Source organism: Halyomorpha halys, unplaced genomic scaffold, assembly GCF_000696795.3.
Source record: "Halyomorpha halys isolate HHAL.00 unplaced genomic scaffold, Hhal_1.1 Scaffold59.1, whole genome shotgun sequence".
NCBI classification, from domain to species: Eukaryota; Metazoa; Arthropoda; class Insecta; order Hemiptera; family Pentatomidae; genus Halyomorpha; species Halyomorpha halys.
Window position 1 is genome coordinate 1021078 of NW_027109400.1, and position 22744 is coordinate 1043821.

At 28.4% G+C, this 22744-nt stretch overlaps 1 protein-coding gene across 15 annotated transcripts in view; it reads left to right on the forward strand.

Moving 5' to 3' along the window:
* Positions 1-22744, forward strand: part of LOC106692531 (putative leucine-rich repeat-containing protein DDB_G0290503) — a 115778-nt gene that overhangs the window by 32510 nt on the left and 60524 nt on the right. For 13 of the 15 annotated variants that reach the window (XM_014438514.2, XM_067047590.1, XM_014438518.2 and 10 more), the window contains 18 exons: positions 594-699; positions 2261-2292; positions 2369-2423; positions 3470-3498; positions 3800-3914; positions 3993-4009; positions 4551-4677; positions 8591-8686; positions 10905-11078; positions 16983-17252; positions 17448-17591; positions 18444-18524; positions 18612-18728; positions 19082-19195; positions 19669-19782; positions 22055-22165; positions 22240-22353; positions 22484-22618. In XM_014438514.2, the coding sequence (XP_014294000.1) occupies positions 594-699; positions 2261-2292; positions 2369-2423; positions 3470-3498; positions 3800-3914; positions 3993-4009; positions 4551-4677; positions 8591-8686; positions 10905-11078; positions 16983-17252; positions 17448-17591; positions 18444-18524; positions 18612-18728; positions 19082-19195; positions 19669-19782; positions 22055-22165; positions 22240-22353; positions 22484-22618 (1951 nt within the window). The remainder of the gene's footprint in view (positions 1-593; positions 700-2260; positions 2293-2368; positions 2424-3469; positions 3499-3799; positions 3915-3992; positions 4010-4550; positions 4678-8590; positions 8687-10904; positions 11079-16982; positions 17253-17447; positions 17592-18443; positions 18525-18611; positions 18729-19081; positions 19196-19668; positions 19783-22054; positions 22166-22239; positions 22354-22483; positions 22619-22744) is intronic. The other 2 variants (XM_014438517.2, XM_014438526.2) reach the window with 2 other exon arrangements.

Consider the following 22744-nt stretch of genomic DNA (forward strand, 5'->3'; position numbering starts at 1 on the left):
GACAGAAACCTGGGACAAATTTGTCATAGAAGAGTCCACAAAAAATCTCTGTTATTCCCTATTGAGTAGCACTGGGTAAGTTGAATGAAGAAAAAGCGAGTGAGACGCACCATGGTATACCCTCCTGATACGGACATTTTGACATACCCTCCACATTTGACAGAATCTGGTGGCCTAATGTACTCCAGCAACTGCAGAGGTTTGAAACACCCTGCAACTTGTGCCATTAAATTTAATCATAAATTAAAGATGGCTTTTACAAAAACTCAGGCTAGCTGCTAAAAGGTAAAATGGATAGAGCCCATCCTATAAATGTAATTATTGAAAATATGAGAATACTTCCAAGCGAGGTGGTCACCTACCTAGGTGTAAAATTTGGTAAAGGATTTTACCAAATGTGACTTCTCACTTGGGATATTTAGAAAAAAACGGGGGCACTTGCCTTGGACAGCCTTAGTTGCGTGGGGAGCACGTTCTGGGACCTCAAATGCCCTACATCATATACAGCTACAATGACCATTTATAATTTATTTTAAATTTTTATCGATAGACTTTTTCTTTTGTCATTACTGTCATAGAATTACTGATTCCAGGGTTGAGGAACTAAACAAGGAAATACAATCTCTCAGAAGTATACTAGAGCAAAATCAACGGGAATTAAGCCATAAAAAGGGTAAAATTCAAAATGAACTGGAAGAAGTAAGTTCATATTCTTATAATGAACCTTATGTTTTATTCATTACCATTCATTTTTAAATCTAAGTTTGAAATTAATTCTTGTTTTTAACATAACCTTGGTCTTTAACAGTACATCCTTTTGTAATGAACCCATTATTATTACTATTATTATTATTATGTCCGGGGAGGCTGTGAGTGAGTATTGCATAATGTTATGCTTGAAAAAAAAAAACCTGGGTAGGGCCAGGGACTCAAACTCACAACCGTGGGTTGGTAGACAGGCGCGTTGCCACACTGCTACCGTTGCCCCCTTAATGAACCCATATAAATTGAAATTATTTAGTATTAAGTTGTTTTTTTTTGTGTGTATTTATTTTACGTCTACAAATAATATCACATTTTCACAATAAGATAATTTATATAATAAAATGTTAGTATTTCATGATAATATAAGTGAGATTAAAGTTGTGAAGTTTCAGGTTTCCTGGTCATGTGTAAAATTTTATTTTTATGATCTTTTTGTTATATCATTCACTAAGTACTATATCATTTCCCACTTCGTACTGGAAAAAAATACATAAACTACTGTCGGCTGCTTGCTCTTTTCTTTGGATCTATTCAAACCAATTTTATACCGTCCTCTCACTATCCTCAGCTGAAATTTTAATTATTGATTCACGGATGGAGTTTGGTAGGATATTTTAAAATGTTGAGTGAACTCTGTAAAACCATTTCAATGGTAGTCACCATACTTTAAACATTAATTTGAGAAATTTAAATTCAAACTGCAGTTTGTATCAGTTTGATACCTCTTTTTAATCTTACTAATGATAAAAAATTTTCTTTTGACTAACATTGAAAGAAGGTACTGATAACTATAACTTGAATTTATACTCAACATGGAACACCATCAAGTATGAAATCTTAAAAAGATTTTTTTGAGGAAAAAATTGTCACTGATTATAAACACATTTGAAAAATTCCTGCTATTAAAATTTGTTATCCTATTAGTTTTATTTTTGCAATCTGGTTTAAATATTGCAAGTCTGTCAAGTTTTTAAAGATTTATGTAAAGTATTTTCCTGAATTTAACCAATGATATTTTAGTTGATCAATAAATTCATTAATTAATTATTTTTTGATTTTATCTAAGGGGTTCAAAGATTCTCTTTTATACTGAGTAAAGGTGGCTGTATCTTGCTCTTTGAAGGCAAGATAATTTCCTATTTGTTTTCCTTGGTGTTCCCACCTGTAAGAATAAATTTAAAAAATAATGGTCAGAGTCTTTCTAACTTACTTTCTAACTTACACCCTAAACATTGAAACCAATTTTAAAAAGCATAATATATAAGACTGTTTACTATTCCATCTACTATCACACGATTTCTTTACTTTTTATATTATTAATCTTTTGGCAAAAGTTAATTTTTATTTATTGTGGTGCGCTTTTGATTAAAATGTGTATGTCTAACCTTACTTGACATTAATTATTCTTATGCAGTTTTAAGCTTTTTAGGGGACAGTTTATCTCAGAACAACAATATAATCTTTCATTTAATTTCATTATTTATTTTGTTTCTAGGCAAATTATGCTTTAAACGTAGATCAGCAAAGGTAATTCATTTGTTTCTATTGTTTAATAAATTTTCTAATTTGTTTCTTTCAAAAGTTTAACTCCTTATCATTACAGATTGAAAGAATATGAAGAACAAATTTGTTTCCTTGAAACTGCTCTGTTTTCTATGGTAAGCCTTTTTGTGTGACATTGATAATCTCGCTGTCAATGCATTTTTTAGTTTTAAAGTTTGGGTCCTTTAACTTCATTTAATACTTCAGATTAAATTAGCTTTTGGGGATCATTATTTGTCCTACTGAAACTATCCATTGCTTGAGGAAGGTAATGTCTCTGATTATCAAGGTGAAGGAATGAGAAGCCATTGAAAAAGTTTGTGATATAAAAACAGTGGTGGTCTATAAAATGAATAAAACTGCCTCTAATAAGAAAAAGATTATTTATAAAATTAAATAATAATAATAATGATAAAGGCCTAATGAACCCGAAGGTTTGATGCCAATACCACCAATCGTTCTCCATATACATCCCTCCAGTGACGCCCTTTGAAACCCAATTCTACTAAATCAGTTTTAACTAAATCAAATAGGTATAGAAAAACTAAATTTTAACAGTTTTAACACAATCCTCCCATTTACGTTTCGGTTTACCCTTTGGACATTTACCCATCGGTACAGTGTTTACTAACATTTTAGGGACCAGCTTGTTATTAAGCCGTACAACCTTAGACACCCATCTTATACGCCTCAATGCTATAACCTGAATTATATTTACCCGGGTGCAGTTCCATTAATGTAGCGTTGTTTAGCCTTCTAAATTCTCTGATTAATTCATCCTATTTCAGTCCGAATATTTTATATAATACTTTATTTTCGAAAACTTTAAGTGACCTTAAGGCGCTGTTCATCCTTTAGTATAAGTGGCCGCGTCTCGCATCCATAAAGAACTGTGGGAAGGATAATAATTTTGCAAATTCTAATTTTTTAAAAAAATTTTGTTTTTTAAATTTCTAAAATTAAAAATAGATATTGTTTTTAAATACCCATGAACAATTATTTATTCAACCATTTTTTAATGTTATTTACTTCTGACAAAGTTATGCTAAACAATTATGGCTAGAATACCTTCCTAAAAATGTAGCAAACTTGATTTCTGAGCTTCTTATTCCCCTGAATTATAATTTCATTTCAATTTATTAATAAGTGTTTTATTTTATAGCAACAGTCTCCTGGTGATGCCTCTAAAAGGTAATTATTTGGAAGTTTGTTTCATTTTCTTCTATTAAAACAGTTTTTGACCCTTTGATAATTAAAATTTTTAAAATAATATTAGCTTTAATAGTTTTCTTCAAACCATTACATTTAAAGTTTGTTAACAATTTTAAAGTTTGTTTTATTAGGTATAAGTATGTGTTATAAATCTTCCCTAATCACAAATGGTTAAGATATCTTGTTTATTACTACTATAATACATTGTACTTTTTCTTCTGCTATTGAGCTATATTGTAAATGTCACAAAAAAAAATCTTATTTTGTTCTGATATTCCAGCATAGATTTATTCCGGTGTAGAATAAAATATCTACAAGAGGAGATCGAAAAAAAAGATTTCGAAATTATAATTCATAAAAATGAAGAAGAAAAATTAAAATGTGAACTATCACAGGTATTTTTATTATTCATTTATATTTTAAACTTCTTGCAGTTTTGATGTTATTATTAATTTTTTTTTTTTTTTTTTCAGTTAAGACAGTATACAAAGTAAGTTTAAGAACTATCATTCATAATCTTATGATGATATTGATATGATTATTTAATTAAATGATAACAAATTTTAACTTTTAATATATAGTAAAATTTTCTAGAAAATATTTGAAAACCAATTGGAATAATGGTATATTAGTTATTACTGCGAAACTCTTTTAAGAATCAATTGTCTCATTAGGTAGATTATTGATGTTTTTATTTATCTCCTGATCCCTGTTTCCTGAAGTACTTTCTTACCTTATCACATAAATATCCTATGTAGACTAATGAGGTCAAGTTTTATAGAACTGTGTTGGTCATTTGATTTGCTCGTGATAAAATTTTTGAAATTTTATGGAACTTAACCTGACTCCATGGTCTGGTTTTATATTAAATCAGTGTATTAATTAGCAGTAATAGAAAAATACAATTTATTTTTTTGTAATATTTAAAAAAAAAAATAGTTAAACCAGTTTCATTTAGCTAGTCTAGTGTATCACCTTATTTTATCAATAATTGTCTTATTATCTCTAATAACATCTTATTTATTTTGAAGTGGAATAGAAAGGCAATGGAAGGAAAAAGCTTCAGTTTTGGGTTGTGAGATTGAAAGAAAAAACATTTTATTGAAGAAGTATGAAAGACAGTTAGATAGCATAAAATCTCTTGGAGTTCATGATCAGGTAATTTTTATGTTTTAATTGTTTAAAAAAACATCATTTGTATATCATTATTAAAAGAATAATCAATTACTGAGATGAATTACTTAATTGTTACTGTACATAATTTTAATTTAGTTGATTGATAATCATGAATTCATTTCTTCTTATTATTTTTTATTCCATGTAAATTATTAAAATGTATTACTGTACATAATGGCTGTAATGTTGATCTTTGCAAACCATTGGGACATTGGTTTGATCCCTGGCAGCCTTGAATGTTTTTTCAATAAGATTTAGGATTGAAAAAAGGGTTTGCTCAGCCTCATGGAAATAACTAGGTAGAAACTTGAGTAAAGAAATATCTTGTTATTGATAAATTAAATTTATTACTCAATGTATAACTGATCAAAATCAAATATCAATAGTAATCACTTGTAATATTACTGATTATCAGTTTGATTTTTATTTTGTTTGTTCGTTCAGGGTGTTTAAATAGAAAGCTAATATTTAGTTGACTATTGAGGGCCTTAACTTCAAAACAAGGCCAAACTTGATGCATTTGGTCTGCTTCTGACTAAACTTAAAGGAGATGCGAGGTTCAGCATCTGATAGGACTACTTTGTGAACCTCATACAACTTAAAAGGAAGATGAGTTAGAGTGGTAAACAAGAAACTCCTCTAAGATAAATAATATTCTTCCATAAATAGTGCTCAATTGATTTTTAAAAACTTAAATTTGATGCAAGAGTTAAGTGATGAAAAAGGGAGTAGACCTGGCCCGATTATATTCATACCCAGTTTAAGAAAGCAGCCCAAGACCTACATAGTCCAATCTCATCTCAGTGTCACCTAATCCGTTTAAATTAAGTATTTGGGTTTCCCGTGGTCTGGTTCAGTCCAGTCAGGTTCCATCTTGCCACACATCAAATGTTCCAATTTTTAATACTATTTTCCAATTAAAATATTTCAATTGGAAGAACACATTTAAGGTGATAATTGTCTACAAATGCATGTTCTAATATTGTGAAAAACTATAGTGAAAGTGAAACATTGGATGGGCAAATCATATTAAGGTAAGCTGCTAAAGTAAGGTACTGTTTAATGTGATTCTAAATCAATAGAAAATACATTTTTTGTGCAGAAGTTATTTAGTTGACAACAATTATTTATTAATTAAAAAAATCTGTTAATTTGTTTTTATATTCCACAATTTTTGATCAGTGAAGAGGAAACACTTGTTAAATTTAACATGAGGTATTAATGTTAAATTTCATTTTGATATCTGAGAATAGAATAAACATCTAAATTAAAAAATATTTAAAACAAAAAAATTAACAAATGATTGTTTTGGTTTTGTAACATGTATTGTATATGCTAAAAGGTGAATATACTTATATTTATAATGTTTCTAATTGATTTATCATTTTTCCTAAGAATCTTAGATGCACTATCAAGAGAAAAATATTGTGCTGAAGAAATTTGTGAAGATCGCTTTTAACGTTTTTGTTTAATGTACACTCAACTCAGAAACAGTCCAATAAATGATAAAATCCACTTATATACTTTGTTTTCACTCAATTTATTTAATCCATATATTGATTATCTTTAATAGTTTCATTCACTCAAACAAAATTGATGGAAAACTAATTTATTTTATTAGTACTTTGGATTTATTTATTTTTGAAATATAAATATATTATGTATAATTTATGCTCTAGGCTTTAAAAAATGATTATGAGAAAACTCTCCTCTAATTTAATAGAAATATGCTCTACCTCATATATGATAGTATATGAAAGGCATTTGAAGGAGAAAGTGAACTATTATTGTCGGATCTTACTTTGAAGTTTATAAGGTGTTCTGAAGAAAATCCTGATAAAAAATAAGTATAGCACCAAGAAAGAAAGTAAGATCTAAATGGCTGCGATGATCATTTTTTGATAATATAATTTTTTGAAACTATATCCAACTTATTATATACTGGATTTTTCTTATTATGTTCTGTCCCACAACCACTTGTCGTTCTGATATGGGTCCATTTTTCATCTGATTTTCAAGTTAGACATGAGGCATGAATTAGTAATAGAATTTAATTTTTTCAATTTCACTTATGTATAGGTAAGTATTGCAATCATGAGAAATTTGGAATCCAAGTTTTTGACAGAAATACGCATCTTAAGGTCCTCTGAGTCCAAAAAACAAGGTCATACAAAATTATCTAGGTATGTGAGTGTGTGAACAGCCTAGCTCAAAAATTAAAAATCGTAAAAACTGAAATTACTTATGTGTAATAAATTTTGTTTATTTGAAATATTTAACTGGTATTCATGAAATCTTGAAAATGGTTCCCCTAAAGACCCTCAGTTTTGTTTTTTCGAAATAATTAACTGAATGAAGATGAACTATGAAAAGAATTGATAACTAACTAAAAGTGGAAAGAGGAGAAATATTTTTTATGGGTTGAAAATATCACAGTAATAAAGATGTTTAATATACTGCTAGATAGCCAGATTATAGAAAAAAAATTATAAGATGAAAAGTATAAGTTAATGGAGTTTGATAAAAATTATTACTAAAAGTAATCCATAACTTTTTTACAGAAAAATATCTACAAGTTCTCTATCTAATAATGTTGTTTACAAAAATGATTTTCTTCAACATTATGGAGACGATGAGGCTCGTCCACTCACAAAAATAGTTGAGGTCTGTTAAGATTAAATTAAATATTCATATGTTCCCAAGTAAGTTAATGACAGGGAATTGCCCTACAGAAATGGGAATATTGGAAGAGATCTGCAGTGCCAATTAATCCTGTTCTCTTGGTCTGGCAAGGTGAACCATTCATAACTGAAAATGATGCTGGGAGGCATTTATATTACCTTAATCTATTTCATGTAGATCAGTTAATTTCGGCCTTGTCTCTTTAGTATTAGTAAAAGTAATGCATAAACTATTTACAGAAAAATATATACAAGTTGTACAACTAATAAAGTTATATACAAAATTGAGTTTTTTTAACATTGTGTGGATGATATGGCTTGTCCACTAGTAACCTAGTTGAGGTCTGTTGAACTATTTGCTATACTTGCTAGTGGTGACCAAGTTAGCCACTACTGGTCTACCCTCATTAATAACAAAGTCAATAATGACATCATGAGTATAATTATGATTGCCCACTACCCACTGTTCCAGAGTTGGAATGTGTTCGAAAACCAGCCAACTTTAATTAAATCGCATTTTATATAACTATTTTTTGAAAAAATCATTTTACTTTGTGATGATTAAAAAAAAATTATAAATTTGAAAGTGAAATTGACTAGTTATCGAATACATCATCTCGAATAATAATATCTGGAAAGTTTTAAATATAGCCTGTACCATATGAAGGTTATACTCATGAAGGTTTTGGGGTTGAGCGAAGTAATTTGTTCAAGATCACACTCAACCACGAGGTTTTGTAGCGTCTGATTTATCAATCCTGATTTAATTAATTTACAATTTGTAACCATGAAATGAGTATTTTGAAAAATATATATCTAGATGAATTAATTTATAATTTTATTATGTACAGTCCTACATTATATTACAACAAAGTTTGTTTGTAATTGGAATTATATTTCCATTTGAAATTGTGAAATATTTTTTCTTTGAAATAAAAAGATAGAATTAATGTAAGAAACGTTTTATCCAATGAAATTTTATGCCCGACTATTGTTAAAAAATAATGTTTTCTATAATAGAGGTTCTGATGGTCAATAAAATTTATTTATTAGCATTATCTTCTCTCCTCGTAAATGAATAGTATTTGTAACAGTGAATAGAAAATTAATATGGGAAGAGAATGAAACAAACTAATAGAAAGGTAATTTTGTCCATGATCACCTAACATTATTGTTATAAAGAACTAAAAATAATATGTTTTTATCTATTTCAGAAAAACTATTGCAAAGATGCTTCCTCTAAGATATATTTTAAGAATAGAAAAAATAATGACGAAAATGATATTGATAGCCTTAAATTTAAATTGAAGGTAATAACTTTTTTGTTTTGTATTATTTATTAGTAATTGTATTTATTGTATTATCTTTATAATAAAGTCAAAATAATATATTTCTTTCATAAATAAATATTTTCCAAAGGACCCTCTGAGGATCAATAATTGTAATTTGAACTTTTTAATGTAATTTTATTTATTATTTTATTTTTCAAAGTATGAAGGAGATGGTCGGGGGTGCGGTCAAGAAGAAACAAAAAATAGTTGTTAACTATTTTGTTCCTTTTTGACTGTACCACCGACTGTCTCCTTCATACTTTGAAAAATAAAATAATAAATATTTAAAAAATTTTCAAAGTATGAAGGAGATGGTCGGGGGTGCGGTCAAGAAGAAACAAAAAATAGTTGTTAACTATTTTGTTCCTTTTTGACTGTACCACCGACTGTCACCTTCATATTATCATTATTATTTCTCTTTCATGGAACTTCGCAAGAAGTTAACATTAGTTGATAATAATTTTAAAATCTATATATTACATATAATCATAATATTGATTCTTACCAGATGTAGTGGAATTGCATACCATAAACTCTCTTTTATTTGTTTTTGTGATTAGCACAGACTTTTAACCCTAGATTAAAAACAAAAAATTAAAAATGATGGAAAACATAAATTCATTCCTTAACATATGAGTATTGATTTAGTAGCTCCTAAGATGACAACTTATGTTGCTGTAAATGGTGGTTAGCCATTGTCTTAATTTATTTCTGGACTGGGCTACTTCCTCTTTATTTGAGTAGCTTCTACTTCTGCTTCTATCGTTTCACCCTTTAATGCCTATCAGTGTAGGGAAGTGCGTAACACACCACCTTAAAGATGTTACTCTTTTCCCAATCACACTATTACAAATCTGAACATCTTTCTAGACTCTTCATCTCTTTAGAATCTTACTTTTGCTAGTGTTTACAAGCATACTTCTGTAAGATGCTCTTTGTACTGTTCCATCACTGTCATTTTTCTTCATCAAGCAGTGAGACCAGTATCATCTACATGTAGAAACAGCTTAAGAACGATAGGAAGTGGATTTCTTCTCTCTAAGAACATCCTGTAGGTTTGATTTCTGCAGATTCCTATCTGCAATATTTCATCCATGTATGTTATGGATAGCAAAGGGCTGAAACTGTCATCTTGTTTGAACTCTCTAGTTATGCAAAAATATCTTCCATCTGGCTCCTTGGCATGTTAGTGTTCTTAGCTCTTGTCGAGGAATTTGTGTTAGATGCTTCTCACTCCAATTAAATATAACTGAGGATTAAATATAACATGATTTACTGTGACTCAGTATATTCTTTTGTTCATGTTTATGTATTAAAATAATATATTTACAATTATGATAAAATTAACATGATTTATACATTAAAGAATTAAACTATTTACAATTCAATCAATAAATCAACATAATACAGTCTTGGAACAAACATGGATGTTGTTCTCTGGTGGGAAGCAATGGAGATGTTAGTTCTGGCAGGAAGTGATGAAAATGTTAGTTCTGGCGAAGTGATAAAGGTGTTCGTTTTTCTGCTCGTTGTCTCCCATATCCCATTCTTTGGGATGGAGTGATAATGTGGATAGTTAAAGTAGAATAACAAAAAACTGGGAAGTGACTACATTTTTAATTATTACTACAACAAAACTTTTTCTACTTTTCTTAGACTATTAGATTGATAGATGTCTGCTTCACCCTGCAGTCAAGCATCATAGCTAACTCCTGGATATCATCCTTCGTTTTCTGGAGCATAAACTTGTATCAGGATCCAGTTTCCAGTGCTTGAATTTATATAAAACTGCTAATATCTGTGAATTCAATATTCCTTCACCTTTCTAAAAAGTTCATCCTTCATTATAATACCCACTCTTTCCGAAACCCTACTAATTTACTAATATATTTTTTCTGATAAAGCAATGATTTGTAGTATCCCTTGATAGTACAGGGAGAGTCTACTGTAATATTTTCTCAATAAAATTCCCAACATAAATGATCATAATTTTTTTAGGAATATTAGTTCCAAAATAAAATAAGTTGATTATATTCATATGAAACCTTCATCTGACTTCTCAAAAATCAATAAATTAAACAACAAAAAATGTTCATTTCATATTTTATCATGAGCTTCAATGTGTTAGGTAATCTCTAGTTTAGATTCTGTAAGCCAAGAATTAAAACTCATGCACTTTATAATTTTATTTTGGTAGGATGTGCAGGAAGCATTAACTGCTGAAATAGCTGACAAGCATGATGAAATTCGTAGGCTAAAAGATGACATAAAGGAGTTGGAAGAGAAATTACTCCACTCAGATAAACAGACCCAATTCAAAGATGATATAATAAAAGAATTGAGGAAGGAAGTTAAAGTTGGCAGAGCAAAAGTAAGAAATATTTGAATATTTAATTTGATATTTCATAATTGACTCAATTTCTGAAAGAAAGAAAAAAAAATTAACTCTACTAATTGTTATTGTGTAATAACTCGCTGATGTTAAAATGATTTATTGTTTAGATTGTTCCTCTTGTTCTTTCTTTAAGCTATATTCTTCCTTCTATAACAATGTATTTTCAACTTTCTGTGGTATGAGTTTTTTTTTTTAATTTGATCATTTCAATTAATATCATCATAGTTTATTATGTAATAGTAATATGTAGTAACAGAAACTAAACAAGATTAATTATTTTATTCTGAACATGAAATAAAGGATTTCTATTTTGTTGGGATACATTCCTTAGGTTATATTTATTTATTGAGATTCATGCTCGTATGAATTTTAATTAGAACAGAAGGAGCTATTGGCTACAATTTTTATCTTAATTAAGTAAGTAGTTTAAGATTTATTATCTTGGCCTATCATAACTGTCGAAATCAGAATTAAACTGGCATTTTATTTTGTTTATTATTAGAGCCAAATGCTCAATCAGTCATATTAGTTTTATTGAAACAATATTTACAATCAAAGATCAATTACTAACGAAATATGTATAAATTACACAAAGTAATTTATAAAACAAAGCTGCAGATATCTGGCTTTACATCAGGCTTATGATTCTATTAACTACATGGATTAGTTTAATATCTTGATAAGAAAGGAAATACTCTATACATATTTGAATTTCCAATTTATATCTGATTCAGAAACTTTCAAAAGCCTGATTCCAAAAGGTTTTTTCATCTCTTTTCCTATGTTTTAAACAAAGCAATGGAATGGGTCATTATCAAATTATTTATTCTGAAAAAGATTTAACTTGGGAGCTCTGTCCTGGCCATTTGATTTTGTATTCTTGAATGATGATAAGAAGAGTTTATAATATAATCATTTTATATTTATCATGCCAATTTACATGAATCAATAGTTTAGCCGGAATAATTAAAATAATCTAGCGTGGAAAAAATATATCAATACTCATAATTCAATAACCAGTGAACCATATTCAATTACTATTTTTAAACTTCAATAATCTCATATCAATAATACTATCGCCAAAAAATAAATTACAACTTGAAAGTGATGATTTTTTCAAAAGGAACATTTACTGTTTTTGACATAATTAGGTTTTGAAGGTTTATGAGAAAAAGTTTTTGAAAAAATACACTAAATATCAACAATCAGAACATAGTTGATTGAATTTTATCATAGAGTTTAATCAACCACCAAAAGGCTCTATATATCTAATACAGCTAATGCATACTCTTTCATTATGTAAAATATTTGACTTGTGACGGGACACCTCCCAATATTTTCATGAAAATATTCCTAATATTTTTTATGCAATAACATTTCAATTAATTTATTTTTGATTATATTCTCACATTTGGTTTTAAATCCATTTTTTGTATTCAGAATTCCAGTGTGAAACATGGTAGAAAATTGGAACACCCTGTGAATATAAGTATACAAATATATTCTACTAAGAAAAATAAAATGAATGACATTGAAATGTTACATCCTAATTTACCTGAATCTTCCTGCTCTGAAATATCTAGAAAACCATTGAAAAATACCGTTCATGTTGTCAAGAAAAATAAAAGACAGAATGTCAACTTGGCATTACTACCAGCAGAAAATCATTTACCATCATGGGTTACAAAATATAGTTAAAATAAAATCAATACTTAGAAAATATATGGAGTTCTTTTATGGTCCGGCAAAGTAATCAATTTTCTAACTAAGCTAATAGTGAATGATAACTTCATACTTAGTAATTATGCCTATAATTTAATTACGCTTCCTGGGAACCAATCCTTAGGAGCATTCGCTGTGTGAAATTCAGCTATGCTGCTCTTCTGACAGCTCACTGGGTTTCAGTAGTGTTTAGAGATATAAGGGTAAACTTACTCTCTTTGAGATTGTTTTCAGAAAAAAAAATGTATTACTTACATAAAGCATCCTCAAAATATATATAATTTTTTTAATATATATAATAAATTGTGTGTGTTGTCACTTATAAACTATACAATTCACTTTTGCTTTGTAATATTACTGGGTATACAGGAATGACAATATTTTCTCACCATGTTTGCTAAATATGCAATAAAACATTCAACTCGATTCAATATGAGTGAACACATTTAAAAAGCAAATGTTCTCGAAATTCACAAGTAGATATAATTTTGTCCCAATACATCGATTATATGGATTTATAAGAAAAAAATTACATTTTTTAATTTATAAACATTTTGAGGATGCTATATCAAGTACAAATAATACTGATTATTTCAAGATGATGAAAAAAACCTGGTTATATTAGAAAAAAAAATAATAAGTCTTTTTAAATTATTTTATTTGATGAAATTTGACAAATTTATATATGGGAAAAACTGATATTAAAACAATAAAATAAAATCATAATAAATAACAAACTTTTTTTAAAAAAAAAAAAGATAAATATGTTGTAAATTATAATAATGTTATATTATATGTAAGAACTATTTTGACTTTGTAACTTTCACAATAATAGTATATGAGAAAAAAAACTGAAAATGAATTAACCAGAAATTATAATCCACAAGTGTTTGGAAGAACAACCATCAGTCTATAGATGTTGTTTTACAAATTCATTGTACTCATATTCCTTAACTCTTGCTAATTTAGTGGTTACAGATACTGGTAAATTTTTAGTCCTGCTGCCCTTAAGCAGTGTTACCCAAATAAGTTATTACTTAGGTTGCTTGAATTCCTTTGGAAGTTAACAAATAGGAAATATCAATTGCTACACGGTAATAGAAATTCTTTGTAATAAACTTTCAAAAAAGTTATTTGTGTAAGATCACCAGATTCATTGAAAATAATTATGAATGAATTTCTGAAGAGAGCTTACCTTCATTTTTGTAAGATTTTTCAAAGTAAAGAATATATTTGAGTTCATAGAACAGAGGTTTTAAACAGAGTATATTTTGTCACTGGTGATGGTAATAATACTGATGGGTTTTGAGAAAACCAAAAATAATCACTTGGTATATTTTATGGAAAAGATTTATTTTCCACAAAATCAAAAATCAAAATCATCAATTATCTCTCTCTTCTTAAATTAAAAAACAAAATAATAATAGTTTTATTATGAACTTTTTACGAATAAATTGTTAAATTCCAATTAATTATTTTGTAATCTAATTTTTTCACAAGGCTCAATTAATTAATTCTATAACTTACTATTATGAGAAAATATCATTCTATATTTATTTATTATATCAAATAGCTCTCAGTTCACAAATATTGACATTAGCTTTCAGGAAAATTTGGCATCCCATTCAAAATCGGTAGCTAACATGATATGGCGGAAGTAATGATAATCATTGTTGCACCTTAATGAGAATTTGAAAAGTTTGAGAACTTGCCCACCCTAGTGGGATTGACAGATATTCAAAAACAATAACATACTTTAAAAGGCCTATAATAAGAAGCAAAACCGTGAAATTACTATAAGATAAACAAACTAGTATTTCAAAAGAATGATAGGAGCGCGATAATGAGAATCATAAATATATGCACCTGAAAATCACCCTTTTATCATGAAAGCTAAACAGTGATAGTAATCAGGCAGCAGAATTTAAGCAATGTTTGCCGTACACAGTTATCACTTTGGTTTCATGAAATTCTGTCTTAAGATTTCCAAATTGAAAATATCAATAGACGTGCAGTAATGAGAAATTTTCCAGTAACAAACTTTTGAATTAAGTTATTGTTTCACGAGCTGCATTTAAAATAATTATGAATTCATTTCTGAAAGCAGCGTACCATGAACTTTTATTTTTTGAAACTTTCATCATACAAAGAACATATTCCAGTTCATAGAAGAGAAGTTCTAACCAAAACTGAAACTAGTATTGTAACATGCCATTTTAATGATAATTGGGACATTTGCGACAACATCAAAGAAATTTAATTTAAGGAAATGAATTATTTTTTTAATGAATATTATAAACAGATATGAAAAGGACATAATAAAAAAAAAAAAAAAATGATATGACACATCCTTTATGATGAAATACTCCAGTCTCATTTTGTTACTTTTTTTTTTAGAATCACCCTTATGCTTAGGTTCTATTACATTTGTTTCTGATTAATAATAAAAATAATTAAGCATACTTTTCGTGGAACCTTTTCCCGCTTTAGTGCACACTAATTGATTAATACTCGTCAAAAGAATTGTTAAACTTGTTATAGAAATATCACTATAATCAATCACTATTACTTTGAGCTCTTACTCTTCACATATAAAAAATTGTGGAAGATTATTGATTGACCGTGTGTATAGATGAATGGAATATGGTCCGGGTGCGGTAAAAAAAAACTCAAATAGTAGAATTATACTATTTTATTGAGCCAACGTTTTGCCCCACATTGCAGGGCTTCATCAGGGATGTTTTGACGGCAGTAAAAAAAAAAAAAACGTTTTTTTTAACGTCTGACGAAGCCCTGCAACGTGGGGCGAAACGTTGGCTCAATAAAATAGTATAATTCTAAAAAATTGTGTTTGTTTTGCTGTTTATTATTAGATTGCCCATGCTGAAGCCATTAACCTGCTCAATAGGGTTAGAAACTTCTTTGTTTGATTTCTGATTTGTCCCAAAGTTAATAGATTGTGAAAGACCTTTGTTAACTCCAAAAAAATGAGGTGTCAACTTTACGACACTAATTTTAAACTTACATAAAATAAATTTGACAACAAAAAATATTAGAATAGAATTGGACATACCCGATTGACACACATCCACCTCATAACAGGAGAGGCCCCTCCAAAATGTTCGAAATGTCATAGTAATCTGGCCATCAAACACATTTTTGAAGAATGTAATCACTAAAAATTAACTCTGAACCAGTTAGGGATACCAACAAATGTTCCAATGGCGTTGAGAAACAACGAATCTGTAATAGAAAGAATCATTAAATTTATCCATAAGACTATAACTTAATAATCAGTCTTAACACTTAACAATCCATAAGACTAACTTAATAATCAGCATTTAATTATTATAATTATCTATTTATCTTGCCTTATTTTTAAAATTAGAATAATTACTTATCTGCTTTTCATCATCCTTTCCACTATCGTTACGATTATTAAACAAATTATAATTGCCTAGCTCATTGCCATAATATTGCAAATCTCACGGAAATGAGTCCCACTGGTGCGGATCCGTACACCATACCAAAGTAGATAAGGATACATATAAATGAAATAAATACACAACAGAAGCCTAAAAATGTATCCCTTGAATCCCATATTGATAAAATCAAGTTAGATAAACAAACCTTCTGGAAAAGACACACTTAAGTAACTTGATTCAAAATGACCTCAATATTCTTTGGGAAATGGCTAACAAACAAATTTAATCACTGAGAAAGACAGTAGTGATGTAGGTTGGTTATATCATAAGAACATCTATAAAGCAAAAAAGTGAATACAAATAATTAAATCCAATTACAGGTATTTTACTTGTCATTTATTCATTTGTTTTAAGAATACAATGGTTTTTATAATTTCAATTTTCTTTTATCAATATATGAAGAAATACATGTTCTTTAGTGTAGAAATTAACTGCTGAACTAATTGATGGGTTAGAATTTTTTTTATTTTTAATCTTTAAAAGGATAAAATATCAGATTTTTGAGAATATTAGATTTTAATCAATTTTAAATGATTCACAGTTGAGTTAAAATACATTGATGTACAAATATACACTTTTTATGTTATATTTTGTATTGGGGCTTGTTTACAATTTGATTATTTTTTTCCAACCAGTGAAGTAGTTTATTTACAAATTTATTCTTATTGTGCAGGAATCTTTGGCTGAAATGTTGGGTTTAAAAGGAACTCCAAGGGCTGCAATGAAAAGTAGAATAGACCATTTAACACTTCAGTTGGAAGAAATGAGGACTCACGTTCTATCACTGGAGGAACGTTTAGCAGAGTGTAATCTTCCTGCAGTTATTTCTTTGAGGTCTAGGCTCAATAATGCTGAAGGGTCGCTATTGGCAATGTGTAATAAAATGGACTATGTTAGAAGATACTTGGAAAACTTGAAAGGAGATGAAGAACTGAGCATGAAGGTAGAATTTTTAACAAGCACGAGAAAAGCCATCTCATGCCAAATAATTTTATTTTCCCCTTGATTGCCGTTGCTGGGCTATTATATTTAATTTTACCCTTTCATATTAAACTTAATTATCTTGAAATTTAACTTCTTAATCATTTAATTCTTGAGTATATTGGCAATGCCAATCTCATGTTTTTTAACTTGATAGTGTGGCCTTCAAGCTTTATTGAGTGAACTGAGGGACGATGTTGAGTGGAATAGACAGACAAGGAGGAACCTTAGCTTAGATGAAGGAACTTCTGTAATTGTTATTAGTCACCGTTCTCATTCTCTTCCTGATAACAGTCTTCATGTAAGTTAATTATCTAGTATTGTTATTATAACAGGTTGCTTTGATTTTTAAACAAGTCAAATTATAATCATAAAGGATCTTAAGTTATTTAGTATATTTGAAGTCAACTTATAGATAACTTTGGTTTTTGTTGTAGGTTTTGTTCTATTGTATTGTTTTTAGTTTGTATCAGACATATTCCAAAGAAATTACTTTAAACTGGGGTTTCTTCTCCATGCCTCTGCCAAATAATAGTCCTACTTGTTAAGAATTAACTCCAGTCGACTGTACTATTTTTGAAATATGATCAGTTCAAAATAAAAATAAAATATTTTGTGAGTTCTACCAGTCTCAAAGCAAAACAAAGATTTATTACATTCATATTCTTGTATAATTAATCCTGGTTTTTGTTCAGAAAAATGTTTATAAACATTAATTATTTTTTTCTCACAATATCCGTTGCTGAATAAAATGTAATTTGTCCTTTATGTATCTATTTATTTAGAAACCTATGTAAGTATTAAACTTAATGATTTGTAAAATTAAAACTTTATTGTTTGCAGATATTTAATCTACAAAGTGGCACACTGAAGATATTAAGGTTTTATTCAGAAACCTTTATTTTGAAAAATAATTTTTTAATCTTTATTGCCTCTCGTTCTGATTCTTCATATGAAATTTCTTCACTTAATAAACTTCCAGCTTTATTGATTTTAAACATACCTGTCTTTTTATATGAAATAAACAGATTAAATACTAATAAATTATTATGTTTTCATTTTAGTTATAAGTTTTCATTGCTATATTTTACTAAAATACAATTTTTTGATGGAAATGTATTTGAGATCACATTTAACATGCTGTTTATTCCAGAGGTCAATTTTGAAAGCTAAGTCTGACTCTGCTGTGGCTATTACTAATAAACAATCGAGTTTATATTCACAACATTCACTGGTAACAATTTTTGTCATTTTTTTTAATGTTTCATCCTTTAGCTTTGAATATGTTAATTTTTTTTCATATCTCGTAAAATTAATCTAGGAATCATTTCAAGAATGTAGAGAGTATATTCAAGTTATTAATGATCTAATAAGTAATTTTGAAGACACACGAAAAAAAGTTTCCCTGTTGTGGAATGAGTTTCAGGATTACACAAAGGTAATTTTTAATTAATTATTTTTAATATATTTATTGAGGTCTCATCTAATATCAGGTGTTTCCATTAGTAATATCAGTGCTTCATTATTGCTTTAGTGTTTTTAAGTTATATGTACAAAACGTATAATTTAACTTATGCACATTGTATGTATAATTTAGTCTTTTTCTGCTATAGGTTTTATTTATCTGCAGTATTTAAATCATTATCCCTCTGGGTCTTAGTTCACTATTTATTTATTCACCTGTCAGTTCAGAGGATTACTTAAAAATTCTTCTGAAGAAATTTTTAATTTTATTTTATTGGATTATTTTGTTTTATTTAGCAATTGATCGAAATTTATTAATTATTTAAGGGTAATGGTGATAACTTGCTAGTTACCCTGAATGAAGTTTTATTTTCATTTGAAAGTTCGAAGGAAAAGATTGGTGATATAATTGGAAATATTGAAACAGTTGAAGAGTCTAAGGTAATCATCATCTATCACTTAATAATTTATTAGTACTTGTTTAAGTTTGTTACATTTTGTGTCTTTTATAAATTTTGATTAAGTGAAATTCGACAGATTTATTTCATTTCTTTAGATGTCATACCTTAATTAGCATACTTTCTCATTGTTAGAAGTCCTGATATCTTAAAGTTTTACTGATAGGCTGTGAAAACATGATGTGATCAACCAATAACTAATAAATTACATAGTAAAGGCAATTTTGCACTTTAATATTTTTTTAATTTATTAGTTGTGCGGTTCTGTCTTAGTATCTAAATTTCTTGAAGTTTATTGACTACTCTTATTACTAGGATCTTCCTCAATATATGACTATAACAGAAATTATATGGCTTTTATTTATAAACAATTTTCTTACTGAATATTCATTATTTTCTTAATGTTCATTAATTAATTAATGAATTATTCTTTATGATAATCAGATTGTTTTTCAGGTGAATTCTTTTGGTTATAATTTAGAATGTCTAAAAGAGAATATTTTGGAAATCTCCGATACTTTGTCCAAAGCTTATTTATTTTCTGATTCAAGTGAAACAAATCTTATTATGGTAAGATAAGATTACTTTATCTAATCACTTTTTTTTTAATACTTATTACATTAAAAGTAAACTAACATACTGGTACAAGAACTTTCACATTCGATGACCATCTTTCTTTTCCCTAATCCATTCAAAGTACTAATAAGATAGGAAAATATGTCTATTTCTTTCAAAAATATAGTAATATCTATCATTGATAAAAACCTTAAAACCTAGACAGTTAGTTACATGTGATAAAGAAATATCCTACTGCAACCGTGGCACCTAGCAAACTATCACTAGCATTAGGACGGCCTCATGCAGCCTGTGGCACTTTGTTGTATATTATTTTATGGTTTCAAAATGCAGAATAGGTAACCTTCTATAACCAGGATCGAGAATGTTCCATAGAAATCTTTCGAACCAGGTTTCGATATCTGTGTCATAAACTTTAAAAACCTACTTTTCCCAACTTAATCTACCTACTTATCACCATTATGAAACCATGTACATTTTCAATCATTTTTAATATAAAGTAGTAAGAATTGTGATTTAGGTTCATCACTCTTCCTTTTGACTCCTTTTTTTTTTTTTTTGTAACATTCATTGTTGACCAAAAGGTAATATGGTTATTGTGAAGGAGATGGTCAGGGCTGCGGTCAAGAAGGAAAAAAATAGAAATAACTTTCTTTATTTTCTGCAGACATTTTGATCTATGTTGTTGATCCTTTATCAGGGATGTTAAATGGCAGTGTGAACAGAGAGAGAGAACAGAGGACAGAGATTGTGTTTACACTCCCACCTAACAGCCCTCATGAAGAACTCCAATGTAGGTCGAAAATAAATAATTAGTTATAAGTATTTTTTTCCTTCTTGACCGCAGCCCTGACCATCTCTTTGCCTAATAAATATATATATATATATATATTGGTTATGCTCTTAAATGTTAAAATTTGTTAACAAATGTAACGGATTGAGCAGGAGAGGGCCTGGTTATTGATTGATAGTCCAGATTTATTTTGATAGGGACTGAGAAGTTATCTAAAGTATGTATGACATTTAGCACACAATGTATTGGACCCTCCTTTTAATGAGGGAAATGGTGGAACTCTTGTTAGAAGTAAGTAAGTGGTGAACCCCTACATAACCATTTAAATGTTAAATGTTAAATGCCATCTTATCAGCTAAAGCTAAGAAAGGCTAAGGATACCTGCTCTAAACCTATGCAAATTTGAAGAAGATTTGGATGTGGAATAACTCATTCCATGGGAGAGGATCACAGAACCCCAGTTCGGAACAAATGGTCTAGGAGAATTAAAAACAGCCATATTATATATATAAATAATCATTATTTATATTTTCAAAATATGAAGTAGATGTAGATGATCAGGACTAAAAAAAAATATACAACAATAAAAACAAAGGGTTTTGTTTACAAATATTTTTATCTAATTTGCAAATTTGTGTCATTGTTCCTCAAAACTATCAGTTATCTTTTAATTTACTATCAGTAAGTTGCTGAAGAGGTTTTGCTGCACCTTCATAACTTGGTTTAGTGGAAGTCACAGCAGTTTTTCTTGTTAAATTGAAAATTTATTCATCTTTATCCAAGCCAATAAGATGTTGATTACACTTCATTGGCATAGGTGTTGTAGATAGGTTCTAATTGTTTGACAGTTATCGGAGTATTTATGATGTATTCTTAAGAATGGTGGTTTTTTATTAGAGTTGTTCATTGCCTTTTCATTTTAAACAGTCTACGGGATAGACAATTCATCACTGTTACAAAACTTATTCACTTGATTATTATCTCCTAACATTTGAAGATGATCTAATAAAAGTGAGAGAATAAAAAAATTATAGTATTATAAATATTTTATAATATCAATATTTTAAGATTAATCAAAGAATTGAAGTAGTACTAGACCCACATTATATCCATATAAGCGGTAAAATAGCCATGCAATAATGAGGGAATCCTATCACTGCTTTACTTGAATAGTGACACATCTGATAAAGTTTTGATTTTTTTTAATTGTATATATTCCAAATATTGTATCGTAGACTGGAGTTACTTCCTCTGCTGGAGTCTCTCTACAAACTGTCCCAAAGCTAGTAGGGTGGTCTCCAAGGTAACCATAGTTTTACAATACAAGCTATGGAATTTGTCAAATATAAAATAAAAACTTTTTTGTCAAATATGGCAGGGATATGCTCATTATTATAATTTATTGAAGAGCATTTAATCGTACATATCTTTATTAACTGGTACTTTAAATTAATCATTGTTTTGTTTTTATAGGAAGCTGGTGATGCTAGAGTAAAGAAAATACTTTCAACAGCAATTAATGATTCACTATCAATTATTCAAACTATTGAAAACTTGAAAATCAGCTCTCAAGTAACAGATAAAGTATTTTTGGTTTTATTAATTTATTTTTTTACCATTTGAATTTTTAATAATTCTAATCAATTTAATACTTATAGGATGAATTAACACCTTTTGAAAATAAACATTCTAGTGTTATTTCTTTGATTAAACCCCTTTGTGATGAAAAAGCGAATTTTATGAAAAAATTAGCTGCATTAAAAAAGCAACAGGTGGTTATTTTTATTTCTTCATTATTATCTTATTCTGAATATTTATTGAATGAGTTATACACTTGTCTAGGAAAGATGAATTATTTAAAGTTCTATATTTATATTATATTATGGAACTTTCACTTTTTAGATGGAATTTTCACAAAAACTAATTCAGAAAATTAAAGATTTTGAAGAAGGATTTTCCTCTTATAATAGTTCATCTGAAGGTCTCAGAAAAGAAACAAAAAAATTATTTGCTATAATTTTGGCTAAAGAAAAGCAGGTAACATACTTTTATATGAATGATTGGTTTCTTAACGCATTGTGATTGTTTAAATAGTGGTTGATTTGCTGGTCATTGTTGAACTCAAAAAGAAAGTTGATGAATAAATGGTTATTTTCTTTTTGG